At 41.5% G+C, this 22729-nt stretch overlaps 1 protein-coding gene across 1 annotated transcript in view; it reads left to right on the plus strand.

Annotated features, from left to right (window-relative positions):
- Positions 1-22729, plus strand: part of TMC2 (transmembrane channel like 2) — a 57677-nt gene that overhangs the window by 17895 nt on the left and 17053 nt on the right. The window contains exons 5-13 of the mRNA XM_058562203.1: positions 75-156; positions 523-629; positions 6325-6423; positions 9165-9307; positions 11030-11177; positions 13431-13619; positions 15981-16160; positions 17605-17754; positions 19787-19915. Coding sequence (XP_058418186.1) covers positions 75-156; positions 523-629; positions 6325-6423; positions 9165-9307; positions 11030-11177; positions 13431-13619; positions 15981-16160; positions 17605-17754; positions 19787-19915 — 1227 coding nt within the window. The remainder of the gene's footprint in view (positions 1-74; positions 157-522; positions 630-6324; positions 6424-9164; positions 9308-11029; positions 11178-13430; positions 13620-15980; positions 16161-17604; positions 17755-19786; positions 19916-22729) is intronic.

The following is a 22729-nucleotide window of genomic DNA, read 5'->3' on the forward strand; positions in this document are numbered from 1 at the left end:
GTACCTCCAGTGTGCCCCTCCAGGCCCCAAGGTAGCGTGTGAATGAACTGAGGGTGTTACCTGTTTGATTCCAGAAATGGGTCAAGTTTAAGAGAGACTTTGATAATTTCAAGACTCAATGTATTCCCTGGGAAATGAAGATCAAGGACATTGAAAGTGAGTATTTTGGTGGCACTGTTTTTAGTTGGTTTACTGAAGAGTTTTCCATGGGCTTGGATTGTGTTCTTGGCAGCTGGTTAGATTATTTCATAAATTCTGTTGCATCAGAAAAAAAGAATGGGCTTTGGACTAGTCACACCAAGATTAACATTGTGTTTCTTCACTTTCTGATGGTGGGAGCTAAGGCAGATTGGTTAACTCTACAGAACCTCAGGTTATTTATCTGGAAAAAGAAAATGGAGATCAGGATGTCCATTCCACGGACTGATGCAAAACTTAAATCCATCACAGATACAAAGTGCTCAGTAGTGTTAACTTCCTCCTTCTGTAGTACTTATGTTTCACCATCTTTTCTCTCTTGAGGTCATTTCGGTTCTTCAGTGGCATCATATTTCATCTTTCTCCGATGGATGTATGGAGTTAACCTCATCCTTTTTGGCTTAATATTTGGTCTAGTCATAATCCCAGAGGTAAGAAAAGAACTTCCTATATTTTTGGATAGTGTTGAGGCTTATCATGACCACCATCTTCCTTTATGTTAATAAAATACTCTCTGTTTTAAAGAGAATCAGTCATTCATTTAAAATTCTATACTCACATTAATTGCCCAGATAGTTCAGTACAAAGAATGGAACCAAAATAGTTGTGTTTCTGAATTGAGATGGATCCTACATTTTTCTACTTTTCATTTTACTTTAAGATCATTTGAGAGTTAATATCTCAGTGAATTTTTTTCTTTTACCCTGAAAAAAAAAAAGGACTAGAATGCATTATATCATAATTTATTACCAAAAAACCTTACATTTGAATAGTGCTCCTCAGTATTCTCCCAGATATAATCTTATTATGGATGTAGGTAGATCCTTCCATATAGATGAGTAATTGAGAGACAAAAAAGGAATAAGCGACTTGTGCAAAGTTACACAATAAATGTGTGGTGAATGGGATCCCAGGTCTCCAGAGTGTTGGCCTGGGGTCTTTTCGAAGGGTGCCTGGGGTCTACTAAGTGCTGAGCACACTAATTATTACAGTCCTGCCTGAACCGCTTATTGATGGTGCTGGGTACACCAGTGGATTTACTTCAACAGCTTTTAGGGTAACAATATATCTTCATTTAGTATTTTCTTCCTTCCAGGTTTATTAATTGGTTCTATGATACCTTAGCGATCCCTATTTTATTATAAATGGTTCCATGAGCATATTGGAGTCCTTTCTAGCTGTAATCACATCCTTGGAAAACTTTTCTGCACATCTATTTTTCAAATTGAAAAAACTGAAATTGAAAGACTTCCACAGAATGTGAATTAAATCAGATTAGTTGGAAGAGGTTGATGGTGTATTATAATAGCGCTTGGTAGCAAAGGAGTGTTACATTATTTATTAAACCATTGAATTCTTTTCTACATTACCTAAAAAGTGTACTTAAATATGTCATTAACTAGCTTTTATACTCCTTTATATTCATACGTAGAAATCAAGGGTTATGAGTCCACTTAGTTTTATGTATATTCTTAAGCCATTATCTCTCTCCAACCTAGAGATAAGGATTTTAAACTTTCTGGTAAGTGTGTGCAAATGCTCTTGCACCAAGTCTGGTTCTCCCCATAGGGAAAATATTGTCAGAAGCTAACTAGAAGTTTCACTTCTCCCTTCCATAGCCAAGGAAGTGTGAGTTTTCCCCAGTAGCCACTGGATTTATTTCCATGAGAAGAGAGTATATTTAAATGTTGTAGGCCTATGAGACATGGCTGAAATTGTGCTAGACAGTGGTCCAGGAAGGCAGTCTTTTTGGGAAGTTGAATAATTTTAAGGATACTCAGTTTTTTTCTTTAAGGAAACATTAAATTTTATATAATTTATGTAAATTGATATAATTTATAAATATTTCATATCAGGAGGGACATTTGTTTGAAACAATGACAGCTTAGTGATTGGTGCATACCAATGAAGCAGCCAAAACCTGAACTGTCCAGGCAAGAGTGCCTTGACTTGGTTGGATGATGACTGGGAAAGCCAAATTGGAGTAGGGTGGCAGAAGGGAGAGAGAGAGACAGAGAGAGAGTCAGAGAGGGCTGGCTAGAATGAGGAGCCCTGGGCCAGGAGGAGGGACCGCTAAGGGAGAAAGAGAGGCAAAGACCAGTTAAGAGCCTGTTGCAATAGCTCAGTCCCAGATCAAGTTATTATCAATGGGAATGGATTAAAAGAGAGGAATTAGAGAGAAGTAGAACAGACGAGACTTAATGACAGGTTGGATAACAGCAGTTGAGGATGTGGGGCATCCCAAGATGCCTTCCTATTTAGGATAGTGGGAAACTGGCCACCTGGGAATCAGACACATCCGAACTCACTGCAAATATAGTGGAGGAGGTGCCCTGTTGGTCAAAGACGTGAATAACTTCAGGGCCCCAGGGTTTTTAGCATAAGCCTGATGATCTTATATTCCCATGGCTCATGGATGTTTTAAAGCTCACCACGGTGAATCAGAAGATCTGGGAATAAGAATATTAGAAGTGCTCAAATGTTGGGCAACTTTAACAGAATTTCTCCTCATACTCATCTTTCTTTGCCACAAACCCTCAATACTATTTTAATGGAATTAAACAGCTCTGAATGCTAGAATGAATCTTGTTCAGCTTTAATGACAATTGCCTGCACAGCCCAGGATGCCTTCGTGACTACTGGGGAGCCCTCAGTTTTATGCTGCAGGAGCTGGCTTTCAAGGCTGTACTGGATGACGAGTTCATGTACTTCTCGTCTCAACACTGGCTACATGTGAAAATCAATGGAGAGTTTTAAAAAAATACCACGTCCTAGGCCCACCCCAATCACTTGAATATGAATCTCTGAGAGTGTGGCCTTGGTATCCCTATTTTAAAAGCTCCTGTGGTAGGCAGACATCTAAGATTTCCCCCAATGACTCCCACCTCCTGGTATCATGCCCTTGTATAATCCCCTCCTGTTGAGTATAGGCTAGACCTAGTGACTCACTTTTAACAAATAGAGTATAACTAAAGTTGCAGGCTGTCGCTTACATGACTAGGTTATAAAAGACTATGACTTCCGTCTTGCTGGCATTCTCTCTCGATTCCCTTCTTGGCTTGCATGCTTTGGAATCAGATCCTTCCGCAGCCAGACCTTCAGATGAGACCAAAGCCCCGGCAGACACCTTGATGGCAGTCTGTGACAGACTCTGAAGCAGAGGACCCAGCTAAACCATACCCAGATTCCTGACCCACAGAAATTGTGAGATAATAAATGTGGTTGTTTTAAGCTGCTGTGTTAGGATAATTTGTTATACAACAATAGGTGACTCATACAGCTCCCCAGGTGATTCTAATATGCAGCCAGTGTTGATAATTGCTGGTATACATTAATTAATTAGATTAAATAACTCTTAAAAATACCTTGTAAGCTCTGCTGTGGGGTTCACATAAACAGCATTCAGTCAGTAAGCCTCATATTGATACTTCCTCTAAAAATTACTATTAAAATATTTCAGACACATGGAAAGGTATAAACAATGAGTCCATTTGCCTACCACTAAGTTTAAAAATAAAAATTACATATACACTAATGACTTCTAACTACTTCTCCCCAATCGTATTACCTACATAACCCTTACATGTAATATTCTTCTGAATTTTCCATTTCAGTTTACATTTTAAAATGTATTGGCTTAAAGTTAAATACAGTAGTTTCTTGTTTTTTAAAATCACTTGTGCATCTGAAGTTATATTCCCTTTTGCATTACAGTGTAATTTTTTCCTTTCATTTATATTAAAGATGTGTCTCTTTTCGTTATTTTCTTAAACAACTTTGGCTTTGTTGATTCTCTCTGATATGTCTTTTTTTTAATTCAGGTGTTTTAGGGAAGCATAACTTACATACTGTAAAATTCACTCTTTTTAGATGTATAGTTCAATGAGTTTTCACAAATAGATTCACAGTCGGTAACCATCTGGTTAAATACTATTTAGTAAATAAATATATTTTTACAGTCAGTAACCATCACCACAACTGAGTTATAGAATATTTCCATCATCTCAAAAAGAGTTCCCTCGTGCCCCCTTTGCAAGCAATTTTCTCTCCTTACCTTCAGCCCTTGAAAAGCAGTAATCTGATTTCTGTCCCTAAAGTTTTGCCTTTTCCAGAATATCATATAAATAGAATCATGCAGTATGTAGCTTTTGTGTCTGGCTTCTTTCACTTAGCACAATGTCTTTGAGATTCATTCACTTTGTTGCATGTATCAATAGTCTGTTCCTTTATTGCTGAGCAATATTCCATTGTGTGGATGTACCACAGTTTGTTATTCACCAGTTTATGGACATTTGGGTTGTTCCCAGTTTGGGGCTATTATCAATAAAGCTACTGTAAACATTCACATTCAGGTCTTTGTCTTATGTATCTTCATCTTCTATATCATTAATTTCTACTCTTACCATTTCTTTCCTGCTAAGTTGTTTGGATTTGTATTAACTAATACAATCTCTTGCTGTGTAACAAAAATTCCCCAAAATTTTTTTGCTGAATACAACAAACATTTATTACCTCACAGTGTCCATGGATCTGGAGGTACATACCCAGAGTGTTAAAGACCTGGTATTCTGTTTCTTAAACTAGGTAGTGGATACACAGTAGTTAATTTTCTTTTAATTATGATCAACTGTACAAATATGAGATAGAGAGATATACTATTTTATATATAACATATTTCCCAATAAGAATAAAAATTTAAAAACAAAAAGAAATGAGGGAATTACCTAAAAATGATGAACCTATAAATTAAAAAACAAAAGTAATGTTACATTAAATGGTCAAATACTAAATGCTGTGTTACCAAAAATCAAGAGCAACATGGTATGCTCCTATCCCCACTACTTTTAAACATTATTTTGAAATTTCTACCTAATGCAATAAGTCAAGAAAATTAAACTTATACATTTTGTACAAAAAAGAATACAAAATTATTTCAGTTTGCAGGTGATATTATTGCACACCCCAAAAGTCCCAATGAGTCTACCAAAAGTTACTTGAATTAATGAAAGTATATTGAGAGGGCTGGTAGTCATTTTAAATAAACAAATATCAGTAGCATTTTCCACACTCTCAATATCCAGTTTGAAAGGAAATTTAAAATTCTCAAACTCACAATAGCAATAAATCTATAAAATAACATAATAAATTTAACAAATTAGAAGATTTCTATGGGGAACACTATAAAGCACTATAGGACAAAAATACAACTGAATAAACAGGAGGACACATTCTTGGAAGGGGAAACTTAATATCCTTAAAAAAAGTCAGAGGCTGGCCCCATGGCCTAGTGGTTAAGTTCAGCTCACTCCACTTCGGTGGCCCAGGTTCAGTTTCCGGACGTGGACCTACACCACTCATTGGTGGCCATGCTGTGGCGGCAACCCACATACAAGATGGAGGAAGACTGGCACAGATGTAAGCTCAGAGAAAATCTTCTTCAAGCAAAAAGAGGAAGATTGGCAACAGATTTTAACTCAGGAAGAGTCTTTCTCAGCAAAAAAAAAAAAAGATAATATTTCAAGTAAATAACACAATAATTCAGTAATAAAAAAGAAAAGTCAATCCTTCCCAAATTGATATGTAAATTTAATATGATTCTGATTTTTTTTGTAATTAAGGATGCAAATAAAGGCATATATATATAAGGGTATTAATAATAGAATTATGTATACATGAAGAACCAGAAATACTCTAATGTCCAACAAGAGGGGATTTGTTAAGTAAGTTTATGGTACATACACATGATTAGATATTTTGAAGTCATTTTATTTTGAGAAATACCATATGACATAGGGAATTGGTCATAAAATAATATTAAGCTAAATAACCAGACTAAAATATATATAAAACTCAGAAACAACTGAAAGAAAATACGTAAATATCTAACAGTCATTATCTTTGGGATGTGGAGGTTACATGTAATTTTTTAAATTCTCCTCTGTACTTTTTCACATTTTCTATAATGAATATGTGATACTTTTAAAATCAGGAAAGTGATGAATGTTATTTACAGAAGAAATGGATGTGTCCTGCTCTGAGAAAGAAAGTATGTAACCCAGCATATGAATGTCTCCGTGTGTTTGTATTTCCTCCACGGATAATTGTGTCGTTCTGTCCCTACACAAGGTGCTGATGGGCATGCCTTATGGAAGTATACCCAGAAAGACAGTACCTCGGGCTGAGCAAGAAAAAGCCATGGATTTTTCCGTCCTTTGGGATTTTGAGGTACCATTGTGAACATGCCTATGTGATACCAAGCAAAGGCTCCATCTGCTCGATACAAGATAAAAGGCCAAGCAGGTGGTGTGGAAACAACTTTAATAAGCTATAAGCTAGCGTATCGGAAGATGGTGGACTACTGTCCTAAAAAAACCCATCTTAAAAGGAAACTGATTTGGAAGTGACTCACATAAGGCAAACAGGGTTCAGAAGGGGGCTCAAAATGTCAGGTGATGGATGACCTCTCCATAGCGGATCTGGGCACCTCTCCATAGTGGATCTGCTGAATGCCACATTCCTGAGGAATCCAAGAAAACCTCAGTTACTTCCTTATCTGGGACAGAAGGAACAGTTTGGGCAGAGGACAAGTTATTCTTTCTATCGGTTAAGATTAGCTTGTCTACATGCAGTTCTAAGCGTTTTTCCAAAGCACATTGTGAGAATAAGACAGGGAGGGGAGCACGTGGCCTTGGCGCTGAAGTTCTAAGAGCCCTCTGCGCAGGGGTGACTGTCTTCCATATTTCTTCATGGGCCTCATGTGCAAATTCGTGGGTGGGGGAGTTCTATGTGTTGCATGCAGTACATCTTTAGTCTGTGACGTGTGAAGCTTACAACTGGTCATTGTAGCTTCTCAGTGCTCCTGTGAGATGCTTAGTCAGGCGGAGGGCTGTCAGCAAGTTACTCTCTTGTCAGCGGTCCTCCTGCTGTTCTGCAAGGCAAGCTCAGAAACTTTGGTTACTTTTTTCCTCATGTTAACCTTGTGGGTACAGGCACAGTTTCTTCCTAATCCAGGGAAACTTTAACTCCTTCATCCTCGGTTTCAAATGCACTTCCATTTTGTGATTGTGAGCCCTAAAGATTGCTTGGATAAGTTTGAAATGTTACACTGAAATATTGAAAAACCAGTGCTTTAATCAAATAGGATCCCAGCATTATGTAAAATGAGCTAGCCAACCACATCTCTCAGCAGTCCTCCTGGGTCCCCTTCATGAGTCTTTTCTCCAGGCACACACTCTGAGGATGTGAGTCCCCCACGAGGCCAATGGTCCCCTCATTCTGCCAGCTCTACGTATGGTGATCTTAGAGTATGGTTTCTCTCTCCATACCCACATTAACACCCCAGGTCTATCACCACTCCAGCCTTTCTCCAAGTGTCACATGGCATCTTCAAGTGAATGTCCTACCTGCTCCTCAAATTCAACATCTATCCAAGCAAACTCACGTCTCCTTTCCCATCTCCTTTACTGGAACCATCGCTCATCCAATCATTCAAGTCTGAAACCTGAGAGTCATCCTACACTTCTCCCTCCTCCTCACCACCACCCCCCACTTCCAGTCAGCCACTGAGTCTGAGCCTACTTACTAAATATTTCTTGAATAGGTATCCTTTTCTCCATCCCGCTTACCTGTCCTTCGAATAACACCCCCACCATACCAGGACTGTCAGAATCTTCTACCTCTGCTTCCTGTCTTGGCTTGGCTCCTAAAATCTCCATTCCCTCTGCTGCCAGAGTGATCTTTCTAAGATACAAACCTGACCCTGTCACTCCCCTACCTCCAATATTCCTTTATTCCTATTCCCAAATGGAATAAAATCCAATGTTCTTATTTGGATTTCCAAAAGAACTGTTCGTGACCTGGCTGCTCCCTACTTCTCCAGTCCATGTCTATCTAAGACTTCACACTTTATGCCCCAATATTACCAAGTTTGGGGGAAGACCCTGAATAAAAGACATACTTTAGTGCCTCCCTGCCTTTGGTCAGGGTCTTATGCCTGGAACACCTTTCCCTCCTTTTGGAATCCCTACACCCCCATGCCTTGGGAGGGCTTGGTCTGCAGCTCCAAGGAGTTCCTGAGGCTGGGAGGCCTGGCTGAGGTGGTTCAAGCAACAGGTCATTGCTGCCGCCATCTTTCACTCTCATGGTCAGATTCAAGACCCCTCAGAAATGTGTGAAAGTGAGTTGGAATATTTTTCCAAGTCATTTGGAACAGGGGTGGTTCCAAATAACTACTCCACTCCTAAGGGTTATATACTACCACTACTACATATTACTGCTAAGGATTTCCTTTGTTCTTTATTTCACCCAATAACCCCTGATGAAGCATCCTATTTACCCAAAACAAACTGAATTTATTCAACAACAATCCCATTTTATATTCAACGAAGACATATAAGGGCTAAAATTCTAAGCTAATATTACACCTAAAAAGTATACTAATTATACCTAAAGTTAATTATACCTAAAAATCAAAACCAAAACTAGCAGTTTGGGTTAGACTGTGAGACTTATCACATACAGTTTTCTTTAGAAGTTTTGAAATGCTAAGAAAGTTCACAGACTCCCGTCTACTTCCAGAGTGTTAAATTAAGACCCTGCGAATGAGAGGAAAGAATTTGGAGCTATCTATGCATGTGCACGCAGACACACACACACTACCTTATCCCTAATTTTATCCTAAATGTAAACAACGCTCTCGTCTCCATCCTGTATCTCTATGCACTCTGTACAGTGGAGAAATAAAGAAATGGAAGAAAAGAAAGAGGGGGAGGTGTGGAGACATGGAGAGACTCTGGAGCAACTGAGGGAAGTGAAGGGAAGGACAAGTATGTCCAGGACTGGTCCTTCCTCCTCTCAGACTCCTGTTAAACCCCTGAGAAAGAAATCCCCAGTAGAATGGACGTGTCTGATGACTGTGTGTGGGCTGAGCTTACAAAGCCAGAGCGTTTGGGTTTGCTGTCCCGCAGGGCTACATCAAGTATTCTGCTCTCTTCTACGGCTACTACAACAACCAGAGGACCATCGGGTGGCTGAGGTACAGGTTGCCCATGGCTTACTTTATGGTGGGGGTCAGCGTGTTCGGCTATAGCCTGATGATTGTCATTAGATCGTAAGTATGACCATCTCATTTACAGGCTTTTAATTTTCTTCCCACAAACAGCCCACTCCCAGGGTCGCTCTGCACCTACTTACCTTCTTGTAAGGAATTTAGAGAGGAAAGAAGAAAAGACACAAAGCAAATGCAATTGCAAAATGTAGTATAAAAAAAATAAACAGGGTAACGTGGGAAGTTCTCGGAAATGGGATATAACTCCTCTAGATGAGGTTGAGAACACTGAGAGTCTGGGGCACACCATTTTAGACAAAGCAAGAGCATGTGCAAAGGCCCAGAGGCAGCCAATATCCTAGTGAGTTCCAAAAACTGTCAGAAGGCCAGTGTGGCTTGAGGAGGAGCAGGGTACCTGGTATGGTAAGGCTGAAGAGGTTTGCAAGACCTGTATCTACTTTCCCCAGAGCTCAGCTTCCTCAGAAGATCTCTTCTCCTCCTCTACAACTGTAGCTTGCATGTGAGAACCCAGCACGGTACTTATAAAGCTATAAACAATAAGCCTAAATGAATATATGTGGCTGTTATTAACCATGATGTCCTCTCTGGCCCCAACTCTACCTGTCTTTTTGGTCAGAAATGACCTTTTAATGTGTCTGTGGTTCTTAATACATATTCTCTAAAGAAAAAATTGGGACTAGTCCAGGAATTGCCTTCTAAGTCAGGGGACCCCAGTCAGTGAAGGCTGGGGGAGTGGGGCACAGTCTTCTTCACATTCCTCACCACCAGGGCCCACCCACCCTTCAGCAAGGCCACAGGGGTCACTTCTTCCAGAAGAGCATGGGTAGCCGTGTCTGCAGGAGAGGAGTGGAGCCCTCTCAAAGCCTGATTGGAACCCTGGAAGCACAGCGTGTGGGCCCAGCTTGGCTTTCTACCTCATCGTCTCAGGGGAGAATGCCGCTGCTCACGAGGGCCTGTCCTGCACGCGACAGTGACCACTATGTGATATGTGGCTGCCCAGCTCTAAGAAGCAAAAGGAAAAAAAAGCAGGGAGACAGACTTGGCTTTATTCTTAGCCCTCATGTTATTACGTTTTTTTCCTGCTATTATCCCAGATTAGCATAAGGATATAGAATGTTTCCCTGATGAACCAAAAAGCTGACTTAAGCCAACCAAGCTAACCAAGCCCCTGGACAGCACCCCCTCCCGCCCCCCGCCATTGTATCTGATAGAGCCACTGCTTGGAATTCGGTGATTCCCACAGGGCTGAACTCCAGGGAGCACCAAGAGAGGTTGAGCACAGGGAGGATGAAATAGATGGGTAACAAGGCAGGTCCAAGGTACTTCCAACCAAGCTTGCTTAAGAAAACAATGTGAGTGTTGTCTGGTTGTGGTACCAACTGCCTCAGGGCTTATTGGATTTTATATCAGAAAAAAATATACTTCTATCCAAGAAAACAGATGAATTAGAAGGGGATGTTCCTCTGCGAGAATAGAGTTCTAAAACATTTGCAGGTGAGTCAAGCCACCGGAAGTCAGATGGCAGGGCAGAAAACGTGGTTAAGTGTCCTGTATCTTGCAGGCTCCTTATTACCCAATGGATACCCTGTGTGCTCACAGGGGACTCTGAGTTTGGGGGGAAGGCACCCTGGCTATCATTAGTCCGATTCAAATCTGTCTTGGCTCGTTCCCTTCTTTGGATGTCTGCTACCTGTGCCCAAGACCAGCTCAGGGTGACGCAGCAGAAACAGGGCAGACATAACAACAGTGGTGTGCGCCCTACAGGATGGCCAGCAACAACCAGGGCAGCACAAGCGAGGGAGAGAGTGATAACTTCACGTTCAGCTTCAAGATGTTCACCAGCTGGGACTACCTGATCGGGAACTCAGAGACGGCTGACAACAAATATGTCTCCATCACCACCAGCTTCAAGGTAGTCACCCCGGGGCAGTCCCCACTTCCTGGGGGAATTTTGGATCCCTCCAGTCATTGGGAGGCTTTTTTCACCTGGGGCATGGGAAATAAGATCCCCAAGTAATCTGTGGCAAGAGCTTTACCAGAGGGATGAGCCTAGCTCTCAAGCCATGAAGAATGTTCATGGTTGGTACCCACTGTCTGTTTCCTCATATGGCAGAGAATCCTGGATGCTGGCACCTGGTCGTGCCTCTTTCCTCGTGGAACTGTTTTCTGCTGGAGGAAGTGAAAGGATCATTTGGGACAGCAGTTCTCAACCTTTTATGCATGTTTTGATCACCTAAGGAGCTTTAAAAACCTCTGGGCTCCACGCCCAGAGATTCTGGTGTAATTGGTCTGGGGCAGGGTTCTAGCATTGTTTTTTTTTTTAAGCTCCCCAAGTGATTAGAAGGAGTCGAGAATCCTCATTTTGTGTTGTGGCAATAAAGGAATCAACTAAGAGTGCAACTCTACACTTAATTATCTCATTAATTTGTTCACAAAAGAGTGGCCTAAAGAATATAACATAAAAACAAACCGGAGGGTAAGCAAACGAATGAAGGCAGAAGCTGGTACACTGAAGCACTGCACATCTAATTTTTTCCTCCATGACTGTAAAATCATTCAGAGCTCTTGATAGTTCAATATTTCTCCTATCTGATCAGTCAGACTTTCTTTCCCCCAGGACGTGGCAGAGGGCAGATTTACATTGCAGCTGTGCTTGGTTGTCTGGTCTTCTTCCCTCTCCTCTCTCCTTGCCCTCCCTGGGAGGAGAAGTGGGCTCCTGCCCACTGACTTGTGGCTACAGATGGCAGGTACACCCACTAGAGACAGGGCTTGGGCTCAGCAGCTCACTACATGGGTTTCATGAGCCCCAGAGTCCAGTTGGCTTGGCAGAGTGTGGAAGTGGGAGCTGACTCCTTCCCTTCTCCTTCTCATAGCAGTGGGGAGCTTCTGGAGGAGCATCCAAGGGAAGAGTGGAGGTCAGTGAGGCTTTGACTCTTCCTCCAGAGACAAAGTCAAGGCCTATGAATCACTTTGAACATCTGGGAAGGAGAAGGCTTCTCCTCTGAGTCTATTAAAAACCAAGATCATACATTCACATAACAGAGCACATACTGTGAGAACTCTGTGCGTTAATATATATTAACTGCCTGATGAGTTACTTAAAGCTGAACCTGAACACAGTAACTGTTAATTGATTGGCAAACTCTCCTTCCATGTACTTTGGTGTTGGGGAGACCTCATTTTCCATCCTGGCTCTGCCATATACTATTTGTGTCTTCATAGAGTTACTGATGTAGGATACAAAGTTAATAATAAAAAAATCCATTGTATTTTTATACACTAGCAGCAAACAATTAAAAATAATTTTTAATTCTATTTACAATAAAATTGCGTAAATTACAAAGAACTTCTAGGAATAGATTTAACCAAAAAAAAAAAAAAAAGTGCAAGACTGCTACACCAAAAAGTACAAAACATTGCTGAAAGAAATTAAGAAATTCTAAATAAATGGAGAGAGATACTATGCTCATGGATTAGAACAGAGGTCAGCAAACTCAGGCCCAGGGTCCAAATCCAGCCTGCTGCCTACTTTTGTAAGTAAGATTTTATTAAAACAAAGCCACGCCCATTTATTTATATATTCTCTATGGTTGCTTTCATGCTACAATGGCATAGCTGAGTACTTGTGTGAGAGACCACATGGCATGCAAAGCCAAAAAGATTTACTGTCTGGCTTTTTACAGAACAAATTTGGCCATAACTTTTTTTTAGAAAAAGCCAGTCCCTGGATTAGAAGACTCAATATTGTTAAACTTCGGTTTTAATCTATTTGATCTATAGATTTAAAACAATGCCAGTCAGTTACTGAAATGTCTCTGAGCCTTGGTATCTGTAATGTGGGTAATAATAGTAACCACTCTATTGGTTTGTTGTTGAGATTAAGAGGGATATGCATGGCAAGTGTTTGGCACCACATCTGGTGCACAGTATGTATTCAAGAATTCTAAGCTTTTGTCATTACATGAACCAAAATAACAGTATCAACAAAATATATTTTCTTAAAGAAAAGAACTAATTCTCCCTAGGACAACAATGCTTTGCACCACCCACTCTGCCTTATTTCATGTATGGAAATAGAGAACGTAGTCATCTCAGGAACCCAGTGACAGTGAATCCTATTGGTTCCTGGCCTGTCATTATTCACATCTCATTTTCACACATCAAGGAATCAATAGTGGATGAACAAGAGAGTAACAAAGAAGAAAATATCCACCTGACAAGATTTCTCCGTGTCCTGGCCAACTTTCTGGTCATCTGCTGTTTGTGTGGAAGTGGGTACCTTATTTACTTTGTGGTGAAGCGATCCCAGGAATTCTCCAAAATGCAGAACGTCGGCTGGTATGAAAGGAATGAGGTAAGGAGGGCATCTCTGCTGAAGTGAATACTGTGGGCAAATCCTGAAATTATACTGATTCCTATGCCATTCAACTGAATTATTGAAAGTCTGGGTTATAGGACTTGTTTTAAAAAGTGAAATTACATCCCTTTCCAGTCAAGTAGTATGAACATCTTGAAGACAGAGTCACCTGTTATTAGACTTTTGTAGCTAGATAAAGCTGGATTTAATTAGCATGTCAGTCAACTGGATAGCTAGTTGTCTTAACACCAATCATTGAAAAGATGATCCATTTCCTCACAGCTCTACAGTACCACATATCATACACCAAGTGTCTATTATTGTGTGGATGTGATTCTGAGCTCTCTTTTCTATTCCATTGGTCTATTTGTCTGTTCCTGCATCAATAACACATAGTCCAATGAACTATGGCTTTATAGTGAGTTCTCTCATTGAGATTCATAATAAAACACATTACAGTTTTATTGTGATTATACTGAATCCATAAATCTCTTTTGGGAATTTGACATCTGTGGTAGTTGGAAAAAGGGCTACAAATTCTTCCCATCCTTGTATGCACATTTCTTTGCAATGTGGTTTTCCAGCTCCTCCCATGAAGAGGTGGAATTTGTTTCCCTATCTCTTGATTCCAGCTGGGCTTGGCCATGTGACTTGCTTTAGCCAATTGGACAGTAGCAACTGTGATACAAGCAGACTTGGAAAGTGCTTGTGTATCAGGACTTGCCTTCCTGGGAACCCTGAGACCTCCACCATGTGAACAATCCCAGGCTAGCCTGCTGAATGATGAGAAACACATAGCCCAGTTATCTCATCACCCTAGGTAATAGCCAGTCAACCACCAGACAGGTGAATGAAGCCATCAACCATCAGCTGACCATAGATTCATGAATGAATCCAGGTGAGACCAGCAGAAGAACGACCTAGCTAAGCCCAGAAAAAAATGCTGACCCACAGAATCATGAGCTAAATAAATTAAATAATCAGAAAAAATCTATCTCCCCCCACAAAGCAAGAAAGGATAGAAAAAGAAATATGGAACCAATAGGACAAATAGAAAGCACAAAATCAGATAGATTTAAATCTAAATATGTCAGTGATTACAATAAATGTAAATGGATTAAAGCTGCAGTTTAAAGGAAAAATAATCAGACCAAATTTTTAAAAGCTACATGCTATTTACAATTAACTCATCAGGTCACTAAGCTATGAGAGAGATACAAAAGATGCCCAAGGTGAATTCTGCCCTGAAGTGATTGCAGTTTCCTTAGGCAGCAGGCTTGACAAGAATAAACCAAAGCACAAACAGCAGTAGGCAAGAATAACGTGATCAAATAAGATGTTTTGGGCTACAGATATGTAGCAGGTGGAAATGTTCATGTGAGCTGGAAAGATGGGGGATTTTGTGTCAAAAGCAGGAATTAGGCTGAGCATTAGACAAACGTATAAAAAAGAGCAGTGGTGGATGTGGTGCAGTGATGGCTCTTGAGGTGGGAAGAACTGTATGAGCAGGTGTGGAGGTGTGATGGTGATAAGAGGCCAAGCCAATGATCAGTGTGAGACAGTGGGGGAGTCAGGACCAGAAATGTTGGCCAAGATGCAATTTGGTCAGCAATGCAAGGATTTTCTCTTCACTGAGTGAGCAGTTTAGTTGTAGAGAGAAAGTTCTCCTTTGATCAGGTTCAGATATACAAGTCAGCTTCTCCCCAAATCAGCACCAAAATTGAGTGCTTACCACTTACCAGGCTCTGTGCTAGTAGATTTATGTCCATTATCTCTTCTGACTCTCACAATAAGGACTGTCATCGCCATTTTATATGTGAAGAAATAAGAAGCTCAGAGAAGTTATACAACTTTTCCTAAGTTACAAAGCTAGCAAGTGATAGAGCTGGGGCTCAAACCCAGACAGCTGACTCCAAATGCCACCCTCTTAACCACATCTCTCTGCTATTAGTTCCTTTCTGTGATCTGAGCTGCCTGTCTTCCATACTCCTGAGATGAGGGCTATCAGGGTAACTGCTGCCTGGCTTACAGCTTTTACAGAACACAAAGCACTGTCCCATATGTTAACTCATTTACTTCTCAAAGAAAGTTCCCTATTTTTATCAATACCAACAGCAACAATCATGATAGCAACTAGTTGCAGAGCAATTATGATGCATGGAACATATACTGACTCTTTCAAGCATGTTGGTGCCTTAGCCAGGGTCACACAGCAAGTTGTGGAGACCCCAGGGCATCGCCAGGGGCAGAGGAGGAGACATCAGGGAGATGGAGATGCATAGCCCTGGGGGTGCAGGGATGATGGCCAAGCAAGTGATACCGATGACACAAGAAACCCAGGCTTTCCTGATTTCTCAGGTAGAGATCGTGATGTCCCTGCTTGGGATGTTTTGTCCCCCTCTGTTTGAAACCATTGCTGCCCTGGAGAATTACCACCCGCGCATTGGACTGAAGTGGCAGCTGGGACGCATCTTTGCGCTCTTCCTGGGGAACCTCTACACGTTTCTCTTGGCCCTGATGGATGATGTCCGCCTCAAGGTAAAGACCACAACTCCCCCCAGTCCCTGCTGCCCACCAAATTTCCATTTTAAAATATAATAATTTCCTTATGTATAATTTACATTAATTAAAGAATTTTTAGAAAGTTCAAAAAAGTAAAGGAAGAAAAAATACCCCCATAATCCTATGACCCAAAGACAACCGTTGTTAACATTTTGCTGCAGTTCTTTACTGTATTTTTCTTAGGCTGTCTTTTTTCACGTCATCTACACATCATTTGGTACCCTTAATATTTTACCTGCTGCCTTTCCCGTATTGTTTCATAGCTGCCCTGAATGTTTACCAGCCGACTAAGTGTCCATTGAGGTGATATGTCATGGTTGATTTAACCTTTCACCACTGCTCAGCAGACAGTTATGGAACACCCACTTATGTCATGCCCTGGGGCATGACACAGTCCTTTTGCAAGAGTGTTAACTCTCTGGGCCAGGAGACAGCTCATTCATTACAGCATGCTGCAGGATATGATTCAATGGGGGCAAACCCAGGGCAGCATGGCAGTGCATAGGACGGGCTCCAGAATCCCCCTGGGGAAGCTATGCAGACATTGGAAAAAGCAGAGGAAACAGCTGGTGCAAGCAGGGAACTGCAGGATGGCTGAACAATGGAGTGGAGGGGAAGAAATGAAAAATGAGACTGGGGGCAGGCCAGAAGATGACACTCCTCTTCCCCACCCCTCCCTCTTTGTTATTGAGCTGCATGAACTTTTTCCTGAAGTTAACAGGAAACTATTGGAAGGTTCTAAGCGTGGAAGTAACTGAATCTGGCCCTTTCCTGCCCTTCCACCCTCATCTCTGGCTTCCCTCCTGCTGCGGTAGACTGTTCCGCTCTCCTGAGCCTCACATTTCCTCCATGGGGCAAAATTCTTTCTTCCCTCTCTCTCTATCCTTCTCCCCGTATGTGACTGGTTGACCAGTCCTGCCTCCAGAAAGTCTTCTGTGGCCCCCATTGTCTGATGTCATTGTTCCTCTGTTCCAGGGAAAATTTCTCACAGCTCTCATCACTCTGTTCTGTGACTACCTGTCTGTTCATTTCTGTCACTTACTGGACTGTGAACTTTCTGAGGGAAGCCCCATCTCTCTTGTTTACTTCTATATCACTGCTGCCTTATTTGCCCAGGATAGACCTGAATAAATTATTCTCAAAAGAAGAATGAATGATTGGATGGATGGATGGACAGATGGATAATAACTTAGTGAAGATAATTTCATGGAAAAGACCCAAGGACTTCAGCTAATTGCCTGCTTCTCCTGTATAGATTGAAAGACTGGTGAGGGCATTTCTGGAGAGACTTTGTTGAGGGGTAGGGCAGAGGCTAGGTGGTAGGATTATGGCAAATGCTGGCTTTAATTGTTGTTCCTGTGGCCAATGGTTGGCCCATGCCTGGCTCCTTCCAACACCACATCTCCATCTTCCATTCTAGCTTTCTAATGAAGAGACAATAAAGAATATCACTCACTGGACTTTGTTTAACTATTACAACTCCTCGGGTTGGAACGAGAGTGTCCCCCGGCCACCCCTGCACCCTGCAGATGTGCCCCGGGGTTCTTGCTGGGAGACAGCCGTGGGCATTGTGAGTAGTTATGCTCTCCTGAAAAGGTGATTCCTATTCTCAGTTCTTTGTTATTCCTTCCTTGATGTTTCCATTTTTAAGCCACCGAAATGTCCATCCAGTATTTCTTAGGAAAGTTCTACCTTTTTACTTCCCATTTTTTTTCAGTGTCCCACATATTTCTCTCTATGCTCCATTCATCAATCTAATACCGCTTGGATTTATTTAGAACTTTACTGCAGATTTCACTGAAAGCCTGAAGTTCTCCACCTGGAAATCATGAATAAATACTCCTAAAAATTGGATGAAGGATTTTGTGTGTATATGCATTTATGCATTCTTCTGTAAAGAGAATTAATTAGAATCTCAAAAATTAAAAACTATCATTTCCCGTTATCCACTTTCACGACCGTTCCTGTGGCTTGCACAGTGTGGACTTCAAAGCCTAGTGTTCTTTGCCTTCCCAGGGAGAAACTTGAAGTATTCACGGGTCACACAGGGATCAGCTGCCTTCTCTCCCTCAACTCCATCTCTTTGCATGGGGTTTCTATTCATCTGACACCCCACTGAGATGCAGAGGTTGTCACTTTTACACAGGACCCCTGAAGAATCACTCACCTAGAGCATTAGGCAACAGTGTTTTTAACTGAGGATAATGAAATATCACAGAGGAGGGCATTACATCACACAATCCATCAAACACTGCCTTCAAGTCCCTGTGGAGAAAATATCTGCTCTTTCCCAGGGGTCCTGGGCCTTTTCTCCCCAATTCCTTCAGGGAGGGCTCAGACTCACCATTTGTCTCCTCCAGCTCAGATTCCTTCATACTCTTCAAATCCTCCTCATCTTTAATGGGCAGAGCAACTCAGCTTCCCCAGCTCCTGCATTTCTAAACCACCACAGTGTGTAACAGAGAAAGATTCTTTAAGTCAATAAAACTCATCCTCTTTGGAAGGCAGAAGAGAGTTCATCACCTACGTGATTCCTTCGGAATATTCTGCTATAGAATTTCTCATTTCCTGCCTCACATCCTTGGAAGGCATCTCTCTTGCCCTCCTCCCTGAATGTTCATCACTGTTCCCATTACTGATTAAATCTTGCTTCTTTCTGAGCTTATTGGTAATGATGAGTTTGAGGTGTTATGTCCTGCTCATCTATATCCTTCACTACCTCCACTGCATGCCCCAGAGCGTCACCTTGCACAGAAGTGGAGACCTGAAACATATTGGCTTGTCTTTTACTTAGGAGCATTAGCTGGAATTCTTATTGAAAAATAACCCTGAAAACTCATCAGCTGTTCATCCAGAAAACATTTATTAATCATCTTGGAGGATACAAAAATGAGTAAAGCAGACCCTGTGCCCCACTAGGACCTCTAAGGGGGAATGATGTGATTAAAGGTTGTGATGATGTCTGGCAGATCTTTTCAATTTTCCCCCCAAAAAATTAATAAATTATATATACACTCTGAAGCAGAAAAAGCTTTGCTCCTTTGCTTTTGGCTCTTCTGCCATGTGCTTCTGTGAAAAAAACTGCATTATTTTATCTATATACCAAGAAAAAAAATCCAATTAGCAGGAGGTGAAGAAAGCTGGCCGTTATCCCCAGCGACAGTGGTCAAATTCAGTCTTAGCTGGGGCAGCTGGCACTTCGGAGCAGGTGGGGGAAGCAAGGAGTGAGCCTTCAGACCCTTTATCTGTGCAATAGTGCAGATAACTACCAAGTATTGGGCATTGCCAATGTGCCAGGCAATTTGCATACATAATCACTAAGCTTCCCAATAACCCTGCAAGGTTTATAGCTTTATCAGCTTCAAGAGGTTCAGAGATTATTCCAAAGCAATACAATTAGTAACCTGTAGAGCTGGGACCTAAATTAAGCATTTTCCAAAGCCTGGGGTTGTTTCTCTGCACCACCACTCTGCCACCAAGAAGCAGAAGGTCAGAGAGAAGAATTCAGGTGGGTGGGGGAGAGTTTGCATGGCTGCAGTCAGTTGGGAGAAGTGGACAGGGTTGAACCCTGACCACCCCTTTTTCTGTGTCCCTCTCTGCAGGAATTCATGAGGCTGACAGTGTCCGACATGCTGGTAACGTACATCACCATCCTGGTGGGGGACTTCTTGCGGGCTTGTTTTGTCCGGTTCATGAACTACTGCTGGTGCTGGGACCTGGAGGCTGGATTCGTAGGTCACCGTTTCACAGACATTCCACAGAAAGGCATTTCAACCATCCTCTTTGATCTAGTCAGATGCATTCTTGTGCATTTCTTTAGATACTTAATGCCAGTCTCTGCTTTGTGAAGTAGTAAAGTATTCCATCTGTATTTCCTTTAAAAGTCCTATTTGCCTTCTTAGAGAAAAGTGTGCTTTTTACCAGTGTGACTAACAACGTGACATTCTTATCTGGGAAATGGAGCCGTTTGGCCTTGGGAAAGGTGGCCACACTCTTCAGTGCTGAGCAGATGGTTGGGTATAGAAATGCCAAGGTAGCATCAGCTCTCATTAGGGAAGGCAAAGAACACTAGACTTTGAAGTCCACCCTGTGCAAGCCACAGGAACCATAGGGAAAATGGTTAAGGGGAAATGGTAATATTTAATTTTTGAGACTCTAATGAAATCCTGGAGTGGGGGAGGGCAGATGTGGATGTGACTGTTTCGGAAAGTCCTGGAACACATCAAGAATACAGTACCCGTGGGGCCAGCCCCATGGCTTAGCAGTTAAGTGCGTGCACTCCACTACTGGCGGCCTGGGTTCGGATCCCAGGCGCGCACAGACGTACCACTTGTCCGGCCATGCTGAGGCCGTGTCCCACATACAGCAACTAGAAGGATGTGCAACTATGACATACAACTATCTACTGGGGCTTTGGGGAGAAAAGGGGAAAAAAAAAGGAGGAGGATTGGCAATAGATGTTAGCTCAGGGCCGGTCTTCCTCAGCAAAAAGAGGAGGATTGGCATGGATGTTAGCTCAGGGCTGATCTTCCTCCCCCCAAAAAAAAAGAATACAGTACCAGTTGGTACTGTGTTTGGATTATGCTTTGAGAAACCTCTTAAGCATATTCCCTCTACCTGGGGAATAAGGGACTCTTATTCCCTCCACCTGGGATGCTCCTCGTCCCCACCTACCTGAGAAAGTGCTCATTGTAAATGTGCGTCATTTCCTCTCTGTAGTGGCCGTCTATGATCTGGCAGAAACTCTGGTCTCATCTGTCCTGTGTGTGTGTCTTCCACAACATCTCACTTTCCGACCCAGTAGTCACTGGTGTGGGGGTTGGGGGAGGACCTCCCCTTAACTGAGCTCCATGCCTTATTTACCTATGTCATCCCCATCCTGGCCTGCAGCAAGGTACCTGGCCCAGGTAAGGGCCCCAGTACAGGTTTCTGTCATATTTTTTTCTTTTAGTCACCAGCCACAGTTTTACACAGCCTACTCAACTCATCCTCAGCAGCAAGGAAAATGTCATAATCTTATCTGAGAACAAGGATGCAAGACCCTTTGGCTCAAAGAGGATGGCATCTTTAATAGAAAGACATAACATTGCTAAGATGTCATTGCCCTCAAATTAATTTATAAGTTCAACAAGATCTCAAAATAACACCAAAGTTCATTTAAAAAAATAAGCACATGGAAAGAGCCAGGAATATTTTTAAGACAGCAAAATTAAAGGGACTAGACCTACTTTTATATTAAAACATTATGAAGCTATAACAACTAAAACTGGTACTAGGGAAGAGACAAACTTATCAATGAACAGACTAGAAAATCCAGAAATAGGTACAATCTATTGGAAATTTAGTTTATGATGAAGGGAGTCTTTCAAACCAGTGGGAAAAAGGACGATTATATAACAAATGGTCGAGACAATTGGTTAAGCGTCAAAGGGGGAACTGTATCTCTCACTCATTTCACCTAAATAAATAAATTGGAGGTGAATCAAAGTTTTAAACATCAAAAAATGAAATCATAAATTTCTAAAAGTATATATAAACTTATAATCTTGGGATGAGGAAGATTTTTCTAAGCGGGACACAAAACCCAGCAGATAAATAGTTTTTTAAAATCACTTAAAATGTTAAGTTTTAAATTCCCAAGATATAACCCTCCTGTAATTGGATTAGGCGTGTTTTCTCCTTCAATCCATGCTTGTCTGACCTTCTTTCTCTCTCTCCTAATTTCTCATTCCTGCTTCTCTCATTCCGGTCACTCTATCTTCATTTCTGGAAGACAAATTGGGAAGTCGGTTATAAGGTCCCCAACTCCCCGGTACTCACAAACTTTGTGTTCTTTCAAATATTTGACAAATCTCCAAAACTCTGAAAATCAGACCAAGGCTGAAAATATGAATCTGACTGAGCTCTTTCTTTTCCATAAACTGCTCTCAGACTAGAGGAAGATGGCAAGGAGAAAAGAAAATTAGAGGAGTGATTTATTTATTTTTGTTTGTTTGTTTTTAAAGCTTTCTTTTCATTTGACTCCTCATTTAATTATTTGCATTTCAATATTTATTGTAGTTACTCCTTGGTGATAATTTTAGGGCATATTTCTTTTTTTTTTTTGGTGAAGAAAACTGGCTCTGAGCTAACATCCATTGCCAATCCTCCTCTTTTTGCTGAGGAAGATTAGCCCTGAGCTAACATCTGTGCCCATCTTCCTCTATTTTGTATGTGGGACGCCTGCCACAGCATGGCTTGATGGGCAGTGCATAGGTCTATGCCTGGGATCTGAACCCATGAACCTCAGCACACATTTCTGATTAAAGCAGTGATAAAATATTCTCTTAGGGGCCACATCCTCCCAAGAATGCACTGTCAGCCTGCAGGCCCTAAAAGGTAAAAATTCTCACTTCTTTAATTGAAAAAGACATTGAAAAAAGTTTCAACTTTGAGAACTTCAAAACTTTTCTTACAAGTTGAAAACATGTTAAAGAAACAGAACTCTGAATCTAAGGTTCCTCTCTAATCAACAGAGTAGGTTCTTTGAGATGGAGTGGGCCTGG

The sequence above is a fragment of the Diceros bicornis genome, chromosome 19, assembly GCF_020826845.1.
Source record: "Diceros bicornis minor isolate mBicDic1 chromosome 19, mDicBic1.mat.cur, whole genome shotgun sequence".
NCBI lineage: Eukaryota > Metazoa > Chordata > Mammalia > Perissodactyla > Rhinocerotidae > Diceros > Diceros bicornis.